Source organism: Schistocerca serialis, chromosome 7 (genome assembly GCF_023864345.2).
Source record: "Schistocerca serialis cubense isolate TAMUIC-IGC-003099 chromosome 7, iqSchSeri2.2, whole genome shotgun sequence".
Lineage (NCBI taxonomy): Eukaryota > Metazoa > Arthropoda > Insecta > Orthoptera > Acrididae > Schistocerca > Schistocerca serialis.
The window spans coordinates 197,372,354-197,397,973 of record NC_064644.1 but is presented as its reverse complement, the minus strand read 5'-3'; the positions used below and the strand labels follow the sequence as shown (position 1 = coordinate 197,397,973).

Genomic DNA, 25,620 nt, shown 5'->3' with positions numbered 1-25,620 from the left:
AAGGGAAGTGTCCAGGCGTCTCGGAGTGAACCAAAGCGATGTTGTTCGGACATGGAGGAGATACAGAGAGACAGGAACTGTCTATGACATGCCCTGCTCAGGCCCTCCAAGGGCTACTACAGTAGTGTATGACCGCTACCTACGGATTATGGCTCGGAGGAACCCTGACAGCAACGCCACCATGATGAATAAGCCACAGGAACGTCGTGTTACGACTCAAACTGTGCGCAATAGACTGCATGATGCGCAAACTCACTCCCGACGTCCATGGCGAGGTCCATCTCTGCAACCTTGACACCAAGCAGGGCGGTACAGATAGGCCCAACAATATGGCGAATCGATCGCTCAGGATTGGCATCACGTTCTCTTCACCGATGAGTGTCGCATGTGCCTTCAATCAGACAATCGTCGGAGGCGTATTTGGAGGCAACCCGGCCAGGTTGAATGCCTTATACACACTGTCCAGCGAGTGCAGCAAGGTGGACGTTCTCTGCTTTTTGGGGTGGCAGTATGCGGGGCCTGCGTACGCCGCTGGTGGTCATGGAAGGAGCCATAACGGCTGTACGATACGTGAATGCCATCCTCCGACGAATAGCGCAATCATATCGGCAGCATATTGGCGAGGCATTCTTCCTCATGGACGACAATTAGCGCCCCCATCGTGCACATCTTGTGAATTACTTCCTTCAGGATAACGACATCGCTCGACAAGAGTGGCCAGCTTGTTCTCCATACATGAACCCTATCGGACATGCCTGGGATAGATTGAAAAGGACTGTTTATGGACGAATTGACCCACCAACCTCTCTGAGGGATCTACGCCGAATCGCCGTTGAGAAGTGGGACAATCTGGACCAACAGTTCCTTGATGAATTTTTGGATAGTATGCCACGACAAATACAGGCATGCATCAATGCAGAAGGACGTGCTACTGGGTAGTAGAGGTACCGGTGTGTACAGCAGTCTGGATCATTACCTCTGAAGGTCTCGCTGTATGGTGGTACAAAATGCAACGTGTGGTTTTCATGAGCAATAGAAAGGGCGGAAATGATGTTTATGTTGATCTCTATTACAATTTTCTGTACAGATTCCGGAACTCTCGGAACCGAGGTGACGCAAAACTTTTTTTGATGTATTTTAACTTTTTTAAGTTAAAGTATAGGTCTTATGAGGTGAACGTAAGGGACCAGGTCATCATTCGTCCTTAAACCCTAAGACTGACCTGATAAGGCGGAAATTGTGAACTGGCTCCAGAGGTTGTATACAGTCTATTCATGTTGCTGACGGCGGACCTAATGTTCTCCACAATTAACTATACGAAGAGGTGGTATGTCGCATATTACACAACATGGTAAAAATTGTCAGAACAATTGTCTGATAATGTTGCGTTACGCGAGGGCACGTGATCATCTCGTGGGAAGTAGTGTTAGATGATAGCTGAGAATGGGATCTCGAATTATTTATTATTTATTTAGCGTATGGCTAATACAGACATATCATGAAATTACATATATATATGTACATATTGGCACACAAGAAACTTAAGTTTGTTTTTACAACTGAATATCCAGTCCTTCAATCCAGCGCACTGCATCTGGAGTTGCTAGCAGGAAGTCCTCTTTGGCGCCGTGATAGGCTCGAATCCTGCATTCACTGACGATGTGGTGAACAGTCTGGTATGGAGCCCCGCAGTCACAAGCTGGATCAGGCAGCTTGTTCCACTTAAAGAGAGCATCCCTGCATCGCCCATGGCTGGTACGGATTCTGTTGAGAGTAGACCACGTCTTGCGTGGTAAGTCGAATCCACTTGGAAGTTTAGCACCTGAGAAGATGTTATGCAGGTGCACATCTGTCACTGCTTCCCACCGACCTTTCCATTCTTCAAGAGGTTTGAAATTCTTAGCCACCATGTCAGCAGCATCGCACAGAGTTGGATGACGTGATTTCAGTCTCTTGCGATTTAAAAGTGGCAGGTCGCTATGCACGGGTAGGTTAGAATTCCTGGAGATCTTGTGGAATTCTCTCATAAGGGCAGTACATCTGGGTAGATCAGGAGGCATTATACCAGTTAACAGTGGAAGCCAATAAACTGGAGTAGATCTGATTGCGCCAGATATTATGCGCATTGTCGTATTCAGCTGGGTATCAACAAGCCTTGTATGATGACTATTCATCCAAATAGGTGCACAATACTCAGCACTTGAGTATACCAAGCCCAGAGCTGAAGTTCGCAGGGTGGTTGCTGAAGATCCCCAGGTAGTTCCGCATAGCTTATGGAGGATGTTGTTTCGAGTCCTCAGCTTTTGAGCTAAGTTAAGAAGGTGTTGTTTGAAGCATAGTGTACGATCCAGGGTGACACCAAGATATTTTGGGTTCCAGTTGTGATGAAGAATTCTGCCTCTGAAACTTACCTCCAGTTTTACGTTCGCCAACTGGTTATTTAGATGGAAGCAACACACTTCTGTTTTACTCACACTGGGTTGGAGTCTCCAGATTTTGAAGTAATTGTCTAATGCAGACAGGTCATTGGCTAAAATCTCTTCTGTTGTCTTCATTTCCTGGTGTTTGACGGCTAGAGCCAGATCATCGGCATAGCAGTATTTTCTGGACGAAGTGTAAGGTAGATCAGATAGATATAGGTTGAACAGTAAGGGTGAGAGAACTGATCCTTGAGGCAATCCGTTGTTCAGCTTCCTCTCCTTACTTATGTTGCTTCCAGTGATTACCTGGAACTTCCGATCACTTAGCATGCTGTTAATCAGTCGAGACATTGTTCTGCAGGGTATGATGCCGAGAAATTTGTAGATAAGGCCTTCTCTCCACACAGTGTCGAAGGCGGCAGTTAGATCAACAAATGCCACAGATGTTTTCTGCTTCATTTGGTATCCTGACTCTATGAAGGATGTGAGAGACAATACTTGGTCGCAGCAGCTACGCCCTGGTCTAAAGCCTGCCTGATCAACTGGAACGTTTTCTAAGATAGCGCTACTTATTCTGTTATATATTAGCCTTTCAAAAAGCTTGTAGCAGCAGCTGAGTAGGGAAATGGGGCGATAGTTTTCTACCCTGTTGCTGGGTTTGCCAGGTTTCAGAACAGATATTATCTTCACCTTTTTAAACTCAGATGGAAGTTGACCAGTCAGCAGGATGTCAGTGAAGAATTCTGCCAGCCATTTCTTAGCTTTTCCTCCCATATGGATCAGGAATTCTGGGTGGATACCATCGAATCCAGGTGCCTTAAGAGGTTTGAGGTCCTTCAGTCCAGAGTCAATGTCTGAAACTGTGAAGGGATGGGTATACTCAGATGAGGGAGATGCCTTCTTTTTAAGGTCACGAAGCTGTCGTCTGATATGTCTTGTATGTTTCTTGTCAGGAGGTACTCTTGAGGTGGTAATGATGTGGGAAGCAATTTGGTCTGGTGTTACTTCGGAATTTTTTCTGCATGCTGGTGCACTTCCTCCCAGTTTTCTCAGAAGACTCCATGCTTTCCTGCTCAAGTGGGTAAAGTCCATAGTTTTGACTGTTTCTGCCCATTTCTGCCTCCGAGACATGTCCAAGCTGGACAATAGTTCCGTAGCTATCTCTGGGTCACCACTTTGCTGAAAGTATTGGTACAGTGTTTCACTTTCCTCATTCCATCCTGGAACATATTCTTTTCGGTATCCTCTTGGCATACACTTTTTAGCTGTTGCTGTTACTGCACCAATGAAGCGTTGATAGTTATTATGTGATGGAGGTATCCATCGAATGGTCTTATCCAGTTCCGTTGAAAACTTCATCCAGTCGGCTTTCTGGAAATTCCATCGAGCATGCGGAGTTGATCGTATGACAGGAACAGTGCAGCCAATTTGTATTATTACAGGTCTGTGTTGGCTGTGAGGAAAGGCATCTATCACTTTCCTTGTGGTGTTGATGGGAAAGCCAGTTTCGTTGCAGCTAACAAAGCATAAGTCAGGATTTGAATCCTTGTCCCAAGCAGCTGACCTGAAAGTGTCTTGATCTTTGGCATCAAACACTAGATGAAGATTATTCTCTTCGATCCATTCTGCAAGCATGCTCCCATTTTCATCATTTTGAGAGTACTTCCAAAGTTCATGGTGACTATTGAAGTCTCCTATGTAAATTGCAGGATGTTCTGCTGTGTGTAGGACAAAATCGGGCCATGTTGTTTTGGGTGGTTTGTAAACATTTGTAATAGTAATGCCGTGCAATTGTATGACAACTGTATGTATATCTGCCTCCACACTTACAGAAATCAGCGAAGCTTCGTTTATGTTGTTACGGACATACGTAGCAATTCCATACACCTCGTGGTAAGTTACACCAAGTGCAGAATATCCAGGAATTCGACCTCGGCTTCGGAATATTTCTTCGCTGGAAACACGAGTTTCTTGAATGGCGACGACATCGATATTGTTGTCCAGCAAAAATTTTGACAGGTAGTCACACTTTGCCCTGCTAATGCTTTCGATATTCAGTTGAAGGAGTCTGATAGTTGGTCCAATGTTTCTTGTTAATGAGCTCTGAAAAGAACTGTTTCTGGTATTTAGTTGATATGTCATTGCCAGGAGGTCCTATGGATAGTCTGGCTGCCTGTAATCACTGTTGCTCAATTAGCACCACCCAGGAGGCACGTGTAGGGATCTCGAATGATAAGTGGCCACGGAAGACTTGTCAGTATCGACATGAATGAGAGGGTCTTCCCAGTACTCAATCATCTCAATTCGTGACTTAGCATTATCTGTAGTGTAGAGATTTCCAGTGGCTATGTGAGCTGTTTGATTGCCCAATCAAGTGAAATATACTGGACACATAGATGCGCGTTCATTGTCTTCAATTCAAGCATGTAGCTGAGCTTCACCCTCTTGGACCCCTAGAAGTGTAGAGAAAGCATGACAAAGGCAGGGAGGAGGATGGTTAGGGGTGAATAATGGTATTGTAAAATTTCTTTTTCCTCATTTCTTTTCAAATGGTTCAAATGGCTCTGAGCACTATGGGACTGAACTTCTCAGGTCATCAGTCCCCTAGAACTTAGAACTACTTAAACCTAACCAACCTGACATCAAACACATCCATGCCCGACCGTAGCGGTCGCGCGGCTCCAGACTGTAGCGCCTAGAACCACTCGACCACTTCGGGCGGCCCTCATTTCTTTATTTCTTTCCTTAAAATATTTATTTTCGTTTGATTTTGAACTCTTACTGGCTTGGTTGGGTGGTTTTAACTTTGCTGTTGTTTAGCTTTGGGTGACTTCGTGCATTTACAACTGCGAGAGAAACCAAATATATATGCCTGCGATCTTCAAAACTAATGAAGTTAATATTTCACAATGACTAACACTTTCACAATGAACCTCTGAATTAACAACTTTTAAGTGCTTCATACAACTTCGACATACGATATCTCAGATGAGAGCACTGCACTATAGCTATCATCGCCGAAAGCTAGGTATCTGCATAATTTACTTCTTAATTTATTGTGTTTTTAAATCTTTTCATTATGCAAATGTTTGTCAGAACATCATATCCTCTACAATTACACGGAAAATGAATACTGCGTAAATACCTCATATGTCGTCATACGTGTGTATTTATTTAATGAACAGTTTACTATTTTGGTAGTAACTTTGTTTAAAAATTAACCACAACTGATAGCATAAAATCATGGGAATTTAAGAAATGGTCAATTGCATGTGTTAGCTGACACCACCCTTTGTAAAAGAGTGGCAAAAGACGCTTCTGACGAGCAGGCCTAAATATCGTTTGAACAGTATTGATGACAATATTGTTATTCATCAAGAGGGCACTACTGAAAGAATGCTAGCATATTTATTTATGCACAAAACTTTACTTATATCTATCGCGAATTATTTGAGTCTGACTGAATGCTTATAACATTTCTTTATTTAAACATTGTTGTAATATATTAGTCTAGTCGGGGAAGTTTTCAAGATGAATAAAATCATGTCTGTAGGACACTCAAATGATAACAGTAGCTCAAACATCTCAAAAATGAACTCCACAACCTGATTTGGCCGCCACCAGTTTTATAGAGAGATATTCCCCTATATCTAATACGAGCGCCTACTTTAAAGCTGTCCTGCATCTCGCGACTGTTTATTTCTGATTTTTTTTTAATTTATTTTTGCTCTTTAACCTACAGTAAAAAAAAACACTGGAGTTTTATGTCATTGACGTTATGCGTAGAACTTTGCTCATAGTGCTCGTCCAGATTAGTTAATTTCTCCTAATTTCCAACGGATCATTCAAATTTTATTGAAGCCATTTGGCATCAGAATGAGGGAGAAATTAGTTTCTGTTATTAATAAACGACATCAGCGTGTGCAAATATAGACTTTTTCATGTTTTGCAGCTAAAGGGCTATCTCCATGGACTGAAGAATTTTCTTTCAGATAGTATGCTGCCCCTTGCTGAATCTTTATGGATTGTACAGGTTGCGTTTCCTTTATCTGGTGAAAATAAAGCATACAACGGAACCTAACAACAACTGAATTGCTGAAAAATATTTAATTGAGTAAGATAATACAACTAATATTTGAATCTGTGATGTAGCCACATGAATTATTTTACATATACTCGTACCAGTCGTATATCTTCGAACAGAAATGACATAGGCTACTTCCAGTCAGCATTTCACACAGTGAATATTCGTCAGTAGGTACACCTTCCCAGCCAAACGATTCAGTACCTCTCTGGGAAGATCCTCACTTCACTCCAAAGATAAATGATATCTGCTCATCAGTAGATAAGCGTAGTCCCAAAGATACTGCAAAGTACTCGAGAGCTCTATCGAGATTCGAGGCTGGTGCTGTGAGACAGACTGCGTTATGACACCATCCGCTGTTGGCAGCAGATAGGTGTGACGTTTTCAATTACTACTTTGCATTGATGGTTTTTCCTTATCTCTTGCTAAATATGTTAGTTAGCATCCGTATAAAAGCCTCCGATGCAGCTCAGCGCAGCATTACGGGAGTACTTCTGTTCGTCTAAAGATCTCGACCGCCCACAGCAAGGCGACAGTTAGCACTACCAGTGAAGATGGCGGTTTGCGTTCGAGCAGTCTTTGCTGCGATGGTGCTCTTCACAGCCCACCTAACGCTGTGTGTGGTAAGTAATCATCGCATCTACACGTCCAGCATTAGGTAGCCTCTTCAGCTCCCTTCCAGTAGTCCTTTTTTGTTTAAAGACGTACAATGTTCAGCAACGATTATTTACAAGAGGTTAAAAATTTGTGCTGTCCGTGAAAGCAGCCGTATTGGAAGAGTAATGACCGTGAAAGCAGCTGTTCGAGCAGGGGTTCTGACCCAGGACAGGGTTTTAATATGTGTTGAATCTTCTGTGATGAAAGATGCATCAGACTCAAATAAAAAAATGTGTTCAGAGGTCGATAGTTCCCCCTTTGCAGTTATAAGTATTTTATTTAGCATGGCGGTGATGTAGATGCAGCAATTGTAATAATAGTAGTAGTTGACTCATGTTGGTAGTTTTCATTGCCCTTCACTGGTTTGCCGTCCAGTCTTACAAGAGCCCGATGAAACCCAATAATAAATAAAATTACAGTGTGTAGTGTAAACATGTTGTGGAGAAAACTCTTTATGATGGGCCAACAGTCGTTGATTTGTTCAAGTTTAATGTAGTTACCTTCTATATATTTACATGTGCTGCAATTTTATCTGCGCTAGACTTCATACAGGCGTTGTAGTAGTAGTTTTGTCATATAAATCTAACATCGAAGGGGAATTTGTTGTTATCACAGCGTTATAATCTAGTGAAATGGGGGCGGCCGCTGTGACCGAGCGGTTCTAGGCGCTTCAGTCCGGAACCGCGCTGCTGCTACGGTCGCAGGTTCGAACCCTGCCTCGGGCATGGATGTGTGACGCGTCCTTAGGTGAATTAGGTTTAAGTAGTTCCGAGTCTATGGGACTGATGACCTCAGATATTAAGTCCCATAGTGCCTAGAGCCATTTGAACCATTAATGAAATGGATCCAAATTACGGCATGTATTTAATAATCAACACTGTGGGAAGTGCTACAGTTCAGTGAGGGAGTTTGTGTAAAATTTTCCTGTGCTATATAAAATAGTTTAATAGCTATACACTGAGGCGACAAAGGACATCGGACTCCTCTTAATAACGAGTCGGCCTCCTTTTGCTAGGGGTAGTGCAGCGACTCGATGCAGAATGGATTCAACATGTCGTTGGAAGTCCCCTGCAGAAACATGGAGCCATTCTGCCTCTATAGCCGTCCATAATTGCGAAAGCGTTGCCGGTGCGGGATTTTGTGGGCGAACTGACCCTTCGATTATGTCCCATGGACGTTTGATGGGATTCATGTCGGGCGATCTAGGTGGCCAAATCATTCGCTATAACTGTCGAGAATGTTCTCCAAACCAATCGCGAACAGCTGTGGCCCGGCGACATGGAGTATTGTCATCCACAATATGAAGTCCATGAAAGGCTGCAAATGGTCTCCAAGTAGACGAACATAACCATTTCCAGTCAATGATCGGTTCAGTTGTACCAGGGGACCCAGTCCATTACATGGAAACACAGCCCACACCATTACGGAGCCAACACCAACATGCACAGTATCTTGAAAAATTGATTCCATGGCTTCGTGGGGTCTGCGCCACACTCGAACCCTACCGTTACCTCTTAACAATCGAAATCGCGACTCTGTGACCAAGTCACGGTTTTCCAGTCGTCATGAGCCCACAAGAGGCAGTACAGGTGATGTCATGCTATTAGCAAGGGCACTCGCATCGTTCGTCTGCTGCCGTTGCCCATTAATGCCACATTTCGCGGCACTTATCCCAACAGATACATTCGTCGTATGTCCCACACTGATTTCTGCTGTTGTTCCACGGAGTGTTGCTTGTCTGTTAGCAGTGACAACTCTACGAAAACGCCGCTGTTCTCGGTAGTTAAATGAAGGCCGTCGCCCTCTCCGTTGTCCGTGGTGAGGGCTAATGCCTCAGATTTGGTATTCTCGCCGTGTCCTTGACACTGTGGACCTCGAAATACCGAAATCCCTAGTGATTTACGAAATAAAATGTCCCATGCATCCAGCCCCAACTATTATTCCGCGTTCAGAGTCTGTTAATTGCCGTCGTGCGGCCATAATCACGTCGGAAACCTTTCCGCGTGAATCACCTGGGTACAAACGACAGCTCTGCCAGTGCACTGTCCTTTTGTACCTTGTGTAAGCGACACTACTGCTACGTGTATATCAGCATATCGCTGTCCCATTACTTTAGCCACCCAGAAATGCAACCAGTCGTTTTTTGAAATATTCGTTGATTTTTGGACTTTTTTCAGGCTGCTCTTCAGATGGGTCACTTGGAAATTACAGGTTTATTTACATAGTATGAAAGTTCTGGCTCTGTGACAAAAAAAAGGCTTTAATGCACCGCCCTGAGTGATGGTTGTATGACGAGTTGTATCAAAAAAGTGACTAGTTGCAGCTCTACGTACCTGTAGCTAACATACAGTCATAGGTTCCTGATCATCCATAATGCATAAGCTTCATTACTTTCATAACTAATTTGGAGATAGTGACCCACACACACACACACACACACACACACACACACACACACACACACACCTGTTTACACGTTCGTTACTTTCACAAAATATTAGTCTTGATCTACTGCATAACTATATAAGGACAGGCCGTTGTCTAATATTGTTACGAAAAATCTCAAAACGTACTTCATCACTTTGACAAGCTGAGACATAGTCGTGAATAGAACAGTGATCCATGAAGTGTAGAATAAATTTCTTTATTTTCCCCTATGATCACAGAATTTTAGGTCTTTAAAATACCGGTTTCGGTCAACAGTAACAGATCTGAAGATGGTCATTGCGGAACGAAACCGGTAGTTTAAGGGCCTAACGTTTTGTGATAATACAAGGAAATAAAGTAATTTGTTCTACTTAATGACTTTACTTGGCTCTGAGCACTATGGGACTTAACATCTGAGATCATCAGTCCCCTAGAACTTAGAACTACTCAAACCTAACTAACCTAAGGACATCACACACATCCATGCCGAGGCAGGATTCGAACCTGCGACCGTAGCGGTCGCGCGGTTCCAGACTGAAGCGCCTAGAACCGCTCGGCAACAACGGCCGGCAATGACTTCTTCAAATTTTTATACGATACTCTATTAAACTACCGGGCAGACACAGGAAAGAGTAGATGTTGTTAGCAAAAATCTTGAAAAATTCTTGACAGATTTATTTCAAATTTTCATATAGACACGGGCTGTCTATTTTTTAATGTGGGTAATATATAAATATATTTTTAATATAAAAAGGGGAGACATTGTGACCAAAATCTAGAAAAGCACTTGACAATTTACTTCCAATTTTTACACGATTATCTAATGAACATTCAGACGGACATAGCCTATGTACAAATTTTATATTTACGATTATAATATGGTAATGTATATTTAGTACAGAAAGGGGAAACATTGTTTGCAAAAGTCTCGAAAAGTTCTTTACCGATTTACTTCACAATTTTGTACTATATGCTACTATCATTCCTACGGACTTAGGCTATATATTTTTTGAATGACAATGTACAGTTTTCTGTTAAAGACGAGTGCGGGAAAGTAAATGCTGTGCACTGCTGTGAATATGTACAGTTTCGCAGCCTTTCTCGCAGTAAGTTTGAATTACGATAGCGTGGCATGTAAAGCATTACACAAAATCGATATTGCAGTGCCTGTGTTATTCAGAAATACGTTGTATGCATGTCCGAAGAAACTTTGTATTGTATTTCTGAATAACAGAGGCACTACAATATCGTAATTATCAGCCAACACCTGGCAAGCGACTTTCAAGTAAAATGTCTCCCTACACGGGAGTACAGATAATGGATGTACACTATGTGATTAAAAGTATCCGGACACCCTCAAAAGCCCGGCCGTTGTGGCCGAACGGTTCTAGGCGCTACAGTCTGGAACCACATGAGCGCTACGGTCACAGGTTCGAATCCTACCTCGGGCATGGATGTGTGTGATGTCCTTAGGTTAGTTAGGTTTAAGTAGTTCTAAGTTGTAGGGGACTGATGACCTCAGATGTTAAGTCCCACAGTGCTCAGAGTCATTTGAACACCCTCAAAAACATAGTTTTTCATATTAGGTGCATTGTGCTGCCACCTACTGCCAGGTAATCCATATCAGCGACCTCAGTAGTCATTAGACATCGTGAGAGAGCAGAATGGGGCGCTCCGTGGAACTCACGGACTTTTACGTGGTCAGGTGATTTGGTGTCACATGTGTCATACGTCATTACGCAAGATTTCCACACTCAGACATCCCTAAATCCACTGTTTCCGATGTGATAGTGAAGTGGAGACGTGAAGGGACACGTACAACACAAAATCGTACAGGCTGACCTCGTCTATTGACTGACAGAGACCGCCTACAGTTGAAGAGGGTCGTAATGTGTAATAGGCAGATATCCATCCAGCCCATCGCATAGGAATTCCAAACTGCATCAGGATCCACTGGAAGTACTATGACAGTTAGGTCCGAGGTGAGAAAACTTGGATTTCATGGTCGAGCGGCTGCTCATAAGCCACACATCACGCTGGTAAATGTCAAACGACGCCTCGCTTGGTGTAAGGAGCATAAACATTGGACGATTGAACAGTGTAAAAACGTTGTGTGGAGTGACGAATCACGGTACACAATGTAGCAATCCGATGGCAGGGCGTGGGTATGGCGAATGCCCGGTAAACGTCATCTGCCAGCGTGTGTAGTGCCAACAGTAAAATTCGGAGGCGGTGGTGTTATGGTGTGGTCGTGTTTTTCATGGAGGGGGCTTGTACCCCTTGTTGTTTTGCGTGGCACTATCACAGCACAGGCCTGCACTGATTTTTTAAGCATCTTCTTGCTTCCCATTGTTGAAGAGCAATTCAGGGATGGCGATTGCATCTTTCAACACGATCGAACACCTGTTCATAATGCACGGCCTGTGGCGGAGTGGTTACACGTCAATAACATCCGTGCACAGAGTTCTGACCTGAATCCTATAGAACACCTTTCGGATGGTTTGAAACGCCAACTTCGTGCCAGGCCTCACCGACCTACATCAATACCTCTGCTCAGTGCAGCACTCCGTGAATAACGGGCTGCCATTCCCCAAGAAAGCTTCCAGCACCTGACTGAACTTATGCCTGCGAGAGTGGAAACTGTCACCAAGGCTAAAAGTGGGCCAACACCATGCTGAATTCCAGCCTTACCGATGGAGGGCGCCACTAACTTCTAAGTCATTTTCAGTCAGATGTCCGGATACTTTTGATCACATAGTGTACGACTACAGGATGAAGATACATGGTTCACGGCATATGGAAGTTTGAGTCTAGTCGGAAATCGTGCTCGGATAGCCAAATTGTAAAGCGACCGCGCTCTATAAGCGGGAAATCGGGATTCGAGTCCTGGTCCGACAAAGATTTTCATTGTCGTCGTTCCATTACACAGGTAATGGTTGTTCACGTTAGCAACTGCGAAAGCATTTAATGTATTAGACAAAATGTTTCTCCCATATACATTCTTCCAAACAAAAATTATATAGACAACAAAGTGCTGTTTTTTGTTTTTGTTTTTTTTTTCCTTCCTCGCTGTCGATTTTATAGAAAATAAGAAATTTGTATGTACATGTATGGCTTATCGGTGTATGATTAGAATACTAGTACGGAAACTGACTCGTGTGAAACTTTGTAACCCTACCAGTTCGATAGCTAAAGCTATGCGAAATACTGACACTGAAGCTAGATCCAGCAGAAGGAGGGGTCACTCTCATAACCCATAAACCAATGAGCCCAATCGATTTACCCATTCATTTGAAGGGACTTCAGTTCCCAATCAAGGTTTCGTTTCGTTTGTAGTACACAAGATTCAAAGTCAGAGGAATGGGTGAGATGACAGGTGGAGGGGGGGGGGGGGGGGGGGAGGCAGGGATGCAAGAAAATGGACATAGATAGGAGGGAGCAGGAGATGGACTGAGACAAGGGGAAAGAGATGATGCACGGAGAGAGGGGGAAGGAGGGGAAGTTGGACAAAGAATTGGGTGCGAGATGGTAGCAGAGAGAGGTAGAATGGAGTTTAGGATGTATAAGCAATTTCCATAGATATTTAATAACTATGAAGCATTGCCGACTTCGCTAGTTTACGCAGGAAAATCGTACAGACATACCGTCGTTTGACCATGGAACAGACTCCCATATTGACGGCATAGTAACAAGCACTCGTGGCGTAGAGAAACAACTCAAGGAGCTGAAAACAAATAAGTCACCAGGACCGGATGGAATCCCAATTCTGTTTATCAAAGAATACTCTACGGCAGTGACCCCTTACTTACTTTGCATTTTTATCGCGAATCTCTCGCCCAACGCAAGTACCAAGCGACTGGGAAAAGCGCAGGTGACTCCTGTGTATAAGAAGTGCAAAAGAACAGACCCACAAAATTACAGACCAATATCCCTAACATCTGTTTGCTGCAGAATCTTTGAACATATTCTCAGTTCGAAAGTAACAAATTTTATTGAGACCGAGAAGCTTATGTCCACGAATCAGCATGGTTTTAGGAAGCAACGCTCGTGCGAAACTCATACTGTCCTTTTTTCGCTGTGAACTATGGATGATGGGCAACAGGAAGATTCCATATTTCTAGATTTCCGGAAAGCGTTTGACACGTTGCCCAATTGCAGTCTGTTAATGAAGGTACGAGCTTATGGAATAGGTTCACAGATATGTGAGTGGGTTGAAGACTTTTGTAGTAATAGAACCCAGTATGTTGTCCTCGACGGCAAGTGTTCATCAGAAACAAGGGTATCGTCAGGAATGCCCCAGGGAAGTGTGATAGCCGGCCGCGGCACTTCAGTCCGGAACCGCGTGACTGCTACGGTCGCAGATTCGAATCCTGCCTCGGGCATGGATGTGTGTGATATCCTGAGGTTAGTTAGGTTTAAGTAGTTCTAAGTTCTAGGGGACTGATGACCTTAGATGTTGAGTCCCATAGTGCTCAGAGCCATTTGAACCATTTTTTTTGAAGTGTGATAGGAGCATTGTTGTTCTCTGTAAACATAAATTGGCGGACAGGGTGGGCAGCAATTTGCGGTTGTTTGCTGATGCTGCTGTGGTGTACGGTTGGTGTCGAAGTTGAGTGACTGGAGGAGGATACAAGACGACTTGAGAAGATTTCTAGTTGGTGTGATGAATGGTAACTAGTTCTAAATGTATAAAAATGTAAGTTAATGAGGATGAGTAGGAAAAACAAATCCGTAATGTTCGGATACAGCATTAGTAGTGTCCTGCTTGACACAATCAGACTTTGAATATCGGGGCGTAGCGTTGCAAAGCGATATGAAATGGGACGAGCATTTGAGGATTGTGGGAAAAGGCGAATGGTCGACTTCGGTATGTTGGAGGAACTCTGGGATAGTGTGGTTCATCTGTAAAGGAGACCGCATATAGGACGCTAGTACGACCTATTTTTGAGCACTTCTCGAGTGTTTGGGATCCGTATCAGGTCGAATCAAAGGAAGACATCGAAGCAATTCAGAGGCGGGCTGCTAGATTTGTTACTGGTAAGTTCGAACAACACAAAAGCGTTGCGTGATGCTTCGCGAGCTCAAATGGGAATCCCTGCAGGGAAGGCGACATTCTTTTAAGGTCAAACTATCGAGGAAATTTATTTAAAGAACCGGCATTTGAAGCTGACTGCAGAACGATTCTGTTGCCTCCAGGTTCGAATTCTGCCTCGGGCATGGATGTGTGTGATGTCCTTAGATTAGTTACGTTTAAGTAGCTCTAAGTTCTAGGGGACTGATGACCTCAGAAGTTAAGTCCCATAGTGCTCAGAGCCATTTTTTGTTTTTGTTGCCTCCAGCACACATTGCGCGTGAGGTACGAGAGATTAGGCCTCATATGGAAGCGTATAGATAGTTGTTTTTCTCTCGTTCTTTTTGCAATTGGAACAGGAAAGTAAATGTCTAGTAGTGATACGGGGTACCCTTCGCCACACGCCGTAATGCGGATTGCAGATTATCGATGTAGACGTAGATGTAGAATCTTATAAATGACACACTGGACACCAGACCACTCAAATTGCAAAATGAAATAACTGACATCATGTTGAGACAGTAAATGAACAGACCGATACCCCGTTGTAAGAAACACCATGTCACTAAAATAAAATAGCCCATCGCCTTTCAAGCAGTGAACGTTCCTTTAGCTGGAGTTATGTGACCCAGAAGTGACATCCTTTATTTTTGGGATCAAACCATACACTCTACGACCTGTTGTGAAATTAAAAGCAACCAAGAGTTAAAACTATGCGCGAGATACGAGAGTGGCTAAGCGATTAGGACCATATCATCACACGTCATTGGATATACGGTTTCTCTTACTCAGCAATATCACTTCCCTACATGTGTGTCTACAGGCGCAGGACGTGTACGTGACGGTGCAGCAGGGCAGGCTGAGAGGCGCCGTGGAGACGAGCGCTCTGGGCCTGCCCTACGCCAGCTTCAGGGGCGTGCCTTACGCACAGCCACCCGTCGGGGAACTACGCTTCCAGGTAAATGTTGCCACTTCTTATCTACAGACCTGCAGACGCTTCCTGACTCATGTACGTGGGGCATTCAACAAGTAATGCAACGCATTCCTTTTTCATGAAAGAAGATTGCTTTTATTCAATATTCCAATACACCATATTATTCCGCACTCCATTGGCTGCAGAACCCTACTTTTCAACATAATCTCCGTTCCATTTGACGGTCTGATGCCACCTTTCTGGGAAGGCCTGTATTCTCGTTTCGTACCACTCCATTGGTCGATGTCGGAGCCAATGTCTTGCTGCATCAATAACATCCCCATCATCCACGTACTGCCTCCCGCGGATTGAGCCGAGGAAGAACAGTCCAATGAATTTTTGTGGGCTGCTCTCGGGTGCGCAGTCTCGCATGAGGCCTAGAGTTGTCATACAGAAGGAGAAATTCGTTGGCATTGTTGTGGCGATGAACATGCTGAAGCCGCTTCTTCTGTTTTCTGAGGTAGCACAATACACTTCCGAATATATGGTTGCACCAAGAGGGAGGAAATCATACAGAATAACCCCTCAGAGTCCCGGAAGACAGTCGCCATGACTTTACCAGCTGAGGGTGTGACTTTGAACTTTTTCTTGGGAGCAGAGATGGCGCCACTCCGTGGACTGCCTTTTTCTCTCCGGTTCGCAGCGATGAACCCATGTGACAAAAAATTTTCCCGATCAGCGTCGTAATACGCAAGCAATTCCTCACAGGTGGTCTGTCGTTACTCTTTATGAGCTTCTGTTAGGCGCTGAGGAATACAACAGGCATACACTTTGAGAACCCCCACTGTGGACGATAGTGTCAGCAATGAAGACAGAGAGGCCCAGTTGAGCAGTGAGGTGTTTGATTGTGATCTGTCCATCACCTCGAATGAGAGTGTCCGCACGTTCCAATATTACAGGAGACATAGCTGTGCACCGCCGTCTGGCATGTGCTAGATCCGACAGATTTGTGCGATCTTATTTCGATGATGACCGACGCCTCGCCCAGCGACTCACCACGATTTTGTTCAGTGCCAGGTCTCCGTAGACATTCAGCAAGTTCCTATAAATATCTGCGATAATCTGGCGCTCCGCCAAAGGAAACTCAGTGACAGCTCTCAACTTGGAACGCACCTCCGCTAAAGACGCCATTTTGAAGTTTGCATATAGCGCCGCCATGTATTGGAATTTCGTGGAACAATAAGGGCAAAAGCGGGGATATTCCAAGATGTCCCACAACGAATTTTGCATGTTTTCCAACCGTAATTGGCCGAGAAAAGAAACATTTTGCATTACTCATTGACCGCCCCTCGTATTTGTGTGCACACATCTAGGCGAATGGGGTTGGGGTTGTTTGGGGGAAGAGACCAAACAGCGAGGTCATCGGTCTCATCGGATTAGGGAAGAACGTCGGCAGTGCCCTTTCAAAGGAACCATCCCGGCATTTGCCCGGAGCGATTTAGGGAAATCACGGAAAACCTAAATCAGGATGGCCGGACGCGGGATTCAACCGTCGTTCTCCCGAATGCGAGTCCAGTGTGCTAACCACTGCGCCACCTCGCTCGGTAGAGCGAATGGACAAAACCCTCAAGGGTGATACAAAAGCATGTTGTTGTTGCTGTGGTTCCCACTCCAGAGGCTAATTTGATGTAGATGTCTATACTAGTCTGTTCTCCATAATCTCTCACATCTCTGATGTAATTGCTGCGACCTACATTCACTCCAGCTTGCTCATTATAGCCGAGAGTCGGCCTCCCTCTAGAGTTTCTATCAGCCACACTTCTTTCCATTAACTAATTAACTACTTCTTTGATGTCTCAGGATGTATCCCATCCATTTCTCTTTTCTTTTAGTCAAGTTGTGCCATGAAGAGCTTTCCTGCCAGACACTATTCAGTATTCCTTCATTGATTAACATGTCTACCGACTTGATCTTTAGCATTCTTCTGTAAAGTTGTACTTAAAAAGCTTCTAATGTCTGTACTGACTGCTGTACATGTTTCAATTCTCTGTAACGCTACACTTTGCTACAGAAGAGACTTCCGAAAATTTAAATTTATACTCGATTAGTTAGTTAGTTAGTTATTTCATGTTCCATGGATCATTTTGCTCGATAAATCGTATTTACATGGAAAGAGTCATTTGACATTCACTTTGCAGATTAACAAGGCAAAGCATATTCGTAAATTCTACAAACTCTAAAAACATCAACAGGTGGTGTAGGACCATAAATCAATTCCCGAAAGTAAAATTAGTAGCGGCCATCTTTGCAGAATAAATTGAATCAACGGTCCTATAATTAACAATTCTGTGACTCTTCAAAGATTTATAATGCTGACAATCAACTAAAGGATACATATACCAGAGATAATCACACAGTGGATCCTACAGTAAAAGATTCAGTGAACAGAACATAAGCATGCATATGGGTGTATTCCCCTGCCCCCCCCCCCCCTTATGTCTCAACTGATTAATCAACAGAACAATATGTGGCCATCAAACTCTTTTTATTTTTTTATATTTTTTTGAATATACAGATGTGTGTTAGTAATTTCTTTCCACCACCTTTTACACATATAATAATAGAAATTCTTACACAGAACAGTAATGTTTGAGGACAAACTTTCTCAGTTTTTGTTTCATTTTTATTTCACTTCGCTGTCTCTCAGACACCTTATGTCACTGGGTAAGTGATCAAAAGCCTCAGTTGCAGCATTATGCATCCGTTTTTGTGCTACAGACAACCTTAATGTTGACTAATGAATGTCATTTTCCCTTCTGGTATTGTAATTATACACAATACTATTCCTTTTGAACTGCAATGTATTATTTACTCATGCAACAAACTTCATGAAGGAATAAATGTATTGACAAGCAGTGGGCAGAATGCCCAACTACCCAAACAGATGTCTACAAGATGATTTTGGGTGAGCACCACACACAGTTCTTACAGCACGGTTTTCAGCAACGAATACTTTCTTTCTTAAAAATGAGTTAAGCTGGAATATTATTCATATCAAGTTATTGAATGAAAATATAAAAAATATGTCTCTCCCCAAGATTTGCAAAGACTCTAAGTGCAAACGTGGCTGAACTCGATGTTAACATACTGTATGTCTCTTTTTCAGAAACTCGTTTCTTCCTATTTTCAGTCTGCGTTGTACACGGTTGTGCATAGATCATAACTACATCAACGTTTTCAGAAATCAACTGCGTGAACAGTACAAGACATACAGAAAAGTGACACATATCAGTGAGTAGACTGACTCACCAAAGTTAGATTCGTAATACAAGAGGTGGTGTACTTGCCTAGGGCGAAGGCCTGTCGAACACGTAGACAAAGCATCTGCTCCATATCGTTGCATCGAATCAGTTAGCGCTTGCAGATAGGCAACCCAATGAATAGATTTCCAAAGCGGGTTGCAACATCAGTGACATACATTGTAATGTTGTTGCATTAATTTGAGGTGTAAGCGGTGCTGATATTCAAGACCATAAAAGTGGGTTAAAAGCAGTGAGCTATGTGGGGAGGTTAACCTTGCATTACTGCGCAACTGTTTCACCAGGTATACAGTCTACCTTACCAAATTCCCAACCAGTCTAAAATTAATTATAATCTTTTAATCGTCATACGATAACCGGTGATATATATATATATATATATATATATATATATATATATATATATATATATATATATATAAAGAGAATTTAAAAAAAAAGAAATGAATCAGTTTATATTTGGAAATTTATTTTAACATTGATCTTTGAAATTTCAGCATATTGAACTTGATTCATAACTGAACTGGTGCCTTATTTAGGATTGTGAAAATGTGAGTTTGTAATCTTACAGAACACATCAAATATGGAGCCAAGATTGGAAGACTGCATACAACACTGCATTCATAAAATAACACACAAAGAACGTTGAAACATATGCAAGAGGAAATTAACCACAACCAACCGGTTCAGTTTTCACCCAAACAAGTTACATTCGTAGCGCAATACTGTCCGTCATGCAATTACCACACACTGGTATACTAAATTCATACTAACTCTCTGTGAAATCTTCCCAAAAAGAATAGCTGAGGGCTACTTTGATGATTACACCACATGCTTCACGTGGTCAACTTGGTTTACACAAAGTGTCTAACTCCACAATAATTTTGATGATTAAAATAAATTAAATCGAAAAGCAATTTACAAAAGAAAAACCTCAAACTGGTTACTATTGCCTTACTATTAACCTGATGGGTCAAACACTTGTATATAAGCACGTGGTAGTGGTCTCACAAAGTACACCCCACGTGGTTGAACATAAAGAAAAGTTGCTGTATTGAAAAATATTGTCAAGACGAGACATTCGCATTTAAGATTGATGATCTTAGTTTGAGTTACTGATCAACACGTGGATCCACTTTACTCACAAAGTAGTGACAAAGCAACTACTGGAAGATATTCTGAACTTCACACTCAAAATAAACTGCGTTGCAATTTAAGATAACATTAGATATTTTAGAGCCAAACCTGAAATAAAGATGATTAAATTTTCAGTTAGGCTGCACTTAAGAAATCCATTGTCCTACAGACTTAGCAGAAACGCACTTAGTCGGAGATCTTACCACTTCAGACGCTCGCCGCGGGCAGACTGCCATGGGTCCCTCCTGAGGGGTGCCTCACAAATACAAACGGAAGTGACCAGAGAGACAGCTTCCTATACCAACATGACAAGGGACGGACAGGACCATACTAAGAATAGAAACTTCTCTGCTTTTAGAAAGCGTAGCTACCTGTTCCAACTTTGGTCCTACTGTTCTCTAGCAGACAGGCTTGTCTGCTACCATCAAGTATGCAACTAGAAATACATTTGCTCATTCATCCTCTCACACAGAAGGGAAGGGGGATGACAGTATCTTATCATATACAGTATATAAAAGAAAGTGTATGAAGATTCTGTATGAGACTGTGTGACATGAATTACATATAAACTGTGTTTTAAAGTGTAGTAGTGTGACAGATCGTTCTTGTTTATGTGTAAAAGTAACACGTTTCACTGCTCAATCTCCTCCCAGATAGTCAGAAACACCACAGTAAATTTAGAAGAAGAATTTATGCCGTAAATGACAACAGGTTTAAGAAATTAACATGAAAGGAATCTAACAGAGACCTTTCATAACCCCAACGCTCCGGGAAAAGACTGTGCAGGGAATTTTCTGGCCATGCTAGGACATTACCAAGCAGGCTTCTCACACCCAACTTAAACCAAAAATGTAAAGAAAAGGCAAAAGGTCACCAGCTACTTGCTAAAACACAATAATTTCAACACATCTTTAGAATCTACCAATTTCAAAGAGAAAAAAAACAACCTGTGACACCTATGTAAAAGATAGTGTAGACCTAATTCGGTCAGCAAGTAAAAACAATGGTCCCTGTGTAATTAATATGAAAACAATTTCTGGTTGTTACCCTTATGGAGTTCACCAGTATTTGCTCATTGCAAGAGCCAACTGATCACAGGAAAACTTATGACTGTTTATTAACAAGTAAAATTTATGAAAATAGCAAAGGTGCCACAGCAATTTAAAAAATATGAAAATAACATCAGTATTATAAAGCTGAACATTACAATGCACAATCCGCAAAATCAAAAAAAAATGATAAGAGAAAAAAACATGTTTTACAAAGTGGCTATCGCAAAAAAATTCTATATCTTATAAAACTAATAATTTGTAGAATTAAAATAACTTTGTGGCACTAATTTAATCACTCTACGAATATTTCAGTTAGTTAGCAAACAATGATCACTGTGTCATTATACTGAAACTACAATTAATTAAGTGATTGTTACCCTTATAGGGTTCCTCACTATAAATATGCCCCATGCAAAGGCTAATCGATCACAGTCCAATGAGAATGAATAGCTATCTGACTGATAAACGAAGCAATGCCACAGAAATGAATTTACGAAACAAAATATCACAAATCTAATACATCACACAAGAACAAACATTGATCAATAAAACAGCTCTGAAAGTACAATAGTCAATGTCTAAAAAAAAACACCAATAAATAAAACACCTGCAAAATACAAGAGTCAGTCTAATAAAAAAAAAACACCAATAAATCGAAACCCGGCAAAATACTCGATGAAAGTTTCTCTGAAAGAACACACGTATATGCATTGGACTAAGAACTGTATAATCACTGTTCACTGGCACACTCAGTAGATCCACTGTTCCGAGGCACAATATATGAGAGGGGGGGGGGGGGGGGGGGGGGGTTCGTCGCCACAGCTGTCAGTAGGGATTTTTGTCCATCTGTTGCGTGCAATCCCACCATCTCTGCCCTCTCATTAAGTTTCTCTTGGTGGCCCGTGTCACGTACATCTCGATTTGGTTCCATGTTTGTGTTGTCAAATTCGTGCGGTATCCTCGTTTGACACGCCAGGTTGATGTTCCTGGGCAAGGATGACACTTAATGGCTCTTCTTTGTGCCACCCTTAGCTACCAGAGAACATCGAACTATGATTTACTGTCGCTTGGCAGTGGGTATCCGTCAGGAAATGTTGATAGGCGTTGTTGAAGTCTGCCAATTTCTCTGGACAGTACGTGTCAAAAGGCACCATGCCCCTTGCGTCGTAAAATTCTTGAGTTATCCTCAATTGGCTCGCCGATTTGATATTCGTGGGCAAGGATGACATTTAGTGGCTCTTCTTTGTGCCACCCTTAGCAACCAGAGAACACCGAACCATGATTTACTGTCGCTTGACAATGGGCTTCCGCCAAGAAATGTTGATAGTTGTCATTGACGTCTGCAAGTTTCTCTGGACAGTACCTGTCAAAAGGCTCCATGCCCCTTTATCCCCTGTCTTCTGTCGTTTCACCACAGCCGTCTCGTCAAGATCGCGTGCGTGTGGTGCGTTGCCAGCAGATGGATTTCCTTGCGGTGGACCGCTCGGCCATCTCAGGTCATCGCCTCCAGGAAGGGTCGCATTGGTGCGGGCGGCCATTAACTCTGGGTGCAAGGGAAAGTGTTTGCCGCGTACCTTTCTTTTGTTGTCGACCGCGCTCCCGAAGTGGCCCGGTTGACAGTGTGTCCTGCTGGGAAACCCGCCTGTTTACAACTAGTACTTCTCCTCGCTGCTCCCGCTGCCTCGCAAAAGTTTAGCCGGTTCGTTTTCACGTTCTCAACTGCATTCACAGAAATTGTTCATCATAGTTATGTGATTACAAAATGTCATACATCATACCACAATTTTTAAGAACAAAAGTGAGACAATTTTTTTAAATAAAAAAGTTACATGAATCGACAATATAAAAATAAAAGTTAAATGACTTGACAACATAAAAAAAATAAAAGTGAAATGACTTGACAGTATAAAAATAAAAATTAAATGAACTGACAATATAATATTTAAATCCACATCACTAATGTCATTCACCTACGTTTTAATAAATCAAATGCTACTTATTAATTCACTAAAATGAATAGGATTATGCCTTGTTCAAGTATAGGTCAGGACAGCATAAGGTTCACATGTTATTTACACACACACATGCACACCTGTTGTCTATTCTACAAACTAACTACCCATAAACATGAATTACTCAAATTTTTACTTCAGTCCACTACTAGTTAATCCAACAAGCTACTTCAATGCTACTTCAACACAGTGTTTATACCAATACAACATTGTTCTAATTTGTCGTCTTCCTGACGCTCGCGGCATATGTCTTGTCACGTGATAAATATGGAGACACTTTCCTTAAACACACACAGTAGAAAGAACAATGGTTATTTACACGCCAAAACATTTATACCAGTTGACACACCTGATAAGAGACTCGCAATTATACATTTATCATACTCATATGTTTATACATAAAACAGTAAGACAATTTCATCTAAAATTACGTTATCGCAAGAATTAATCACGCAGATGACTCTGAGAAGGGTAAAAATATTTTCATCCTACAGGTTATATTACATTTTCTTACCCATTTTGCTCCAATTTCGTTCCTTCTTTAAGTTACCTATCGCTTCCAAATCAGTTATTTCGCCTATGGCGGTTATTCTGGATTCATTTCTCATGAATGGCAAAACTGTGGTCTCCTCTATTCTGTATAACAGTTTCATCTTAACATATAGACTTACAACAGACACAAAAGATCCGAATCCTCCTGTAGTTTAAATGACAAATGTTTTGCTTCATCCTTATTACATTAAACCAAGCTTTCCTTTGGTCCCATAATCAAAATTATTTAATCTTCCTCTACCTTCAAGAGGGACACTTCTTCAGTTCAACTCATATAGGCTGCAGTGCATCCCGCATCAGCGAAAACAGTAAGCTGTAATGCTCACAGCATCAGCAAAACACATAAACGTCACTTTTCTAGGACAAGTATTAAACCAGAATAATTTTTCAGGCTCTGGCTCAACATCAGTCAAGACTACAAAAAGGATCCATATTTCCGTTCCATTCTCCATTTGCTGGAAAACTGGTCGTCATTTGACTATCACAATAATATTTCAGGGCCATGTTAATTACACAAACCACAATTCTTCTTTCACATTGAAGGGAATCAATCTACTTACGAAATCCACAGACAGCACTTTACGTACACAGCTATAAAGAACAAAAAAGACATATATCATCAATATTAACATACCATCGCATATAGGAAGCCATTGGTTAAACAATCGTATTATTGCATCCTGTTTTCAAGATTCCAAACTTACTCATTCCTTTCTCAGAGTTCTCCTATCTTAAAATATTCATACAGCACGCATACTATAGTAAGAGATCCTCATTTATACTGACAGATATAGAACAGTAATAGATAGATAGTAGCAAAAAAAGCAGAAAATCGGAAACACGGCTACTAACAGCTGGGGAGCTGGGTTTGCCAGACCCATAATACCCACAGTTCGGATATTCCCCTGAGTTTTGCCTTAATTCAACACAGATCTTGCTTCTCTCAGGAGCGCCTCTTTTCAATTTACACCAAAAAACCATTAACAGCATTTCACTCGTTCACAAAGAAATCTTTTATCTTCACATTTGAACCAACCTAAATCCTAGTTGCACAAGGAAAGAAAAAAAAACTAAAAACATCACTTCAATCAATCACATACAAACATCTTTATCATTATTTTTACCAACATATTATTCAAAATGCATTTATCACAAATGTAAACTAATCAATTGTTTCTCTTCACCATCCTCTCTACTCCTCACTGTCCTTTCTACTCAATGTATGGTTTTACGTTTGACACATGGTGCAGCCCTTTTGATTTCTTCGATCGAAGAGTTTCAACTTCTACGGCGTTTTCAAGGGAAATCTTCCTTATGCGATACGGGCCGTTAAAGAGATTAAAAAATTTCTTGCAGACACCTGACCGTTTGTTAGACAGCTTGTGTGATCTGATGAGAACTTTTTTGTCCTACATGAAACACTGTTTTTCTCACGTTTTTCTTATACGCCTTGACTCTGGCTTCTGCTGCACGCTTGATGTTGCGTAAAGCTAAGTCAACAATTGCGTTCCGGCGTAGTCTCGGCTCTAGTGGCCAAGGCACCACCTCTTTGATTTTGCTCGGGGGCTCCTTGTTTTTTAGCACAGTGATTGGCAGAAGCTTTGTTGACGTATTAGGCAACTCATTAATTATGTTCTGAAATCCTTTTAGGTGTATGTCCCACGATTGGAGATCACAACTGCAATATAACCTACATAATTTTCCTAATTCAGGCATAATACGCTCACTGGGGTGAAATAGAGAGATATATATAGGTTTAATTCTTCTCTTTCGAAGCATCCGCTGCCAGTATTGCGATCTAAATTGTGGTCCATTATCCGAGATAACCCTTTTCACACGCCCAACTTCACGCAGAAACTGCTTTGCAAATGCAGTTGCCACTGCCCTTCCTGTGGCTCGCCTCAACGGAGTCAGACACACAAACTTGGAGGTTAGCTCCACCTCTACGAAAACATATGAAAAACCTGCTGTAGAT

General features: G+C 42.1%; 1 protein-coding gene across 1 annotated transcript in view; it reads left to right on the top strand.

Moving 5' to 3' along the window:
* LOC126412970 (venom carboxylesterase-6-like) overlaps positions 1-25,620 on the top strand; it is a 174,099-nt gene that overhangs the window by 59,486 nt on the left and 88,993 nt on the right. Inside the window, exon 2 of the mRNA XM_050082861.1 lies at positions 15,483-15,617. Within this exon, the coding sequence (XP_049938818.1) occupies positions 15,483-15,617 (135 nt within the window). The remainder of the gene's footprint in view (positions 1-15,482; positions 15,618-25,620) is intronic.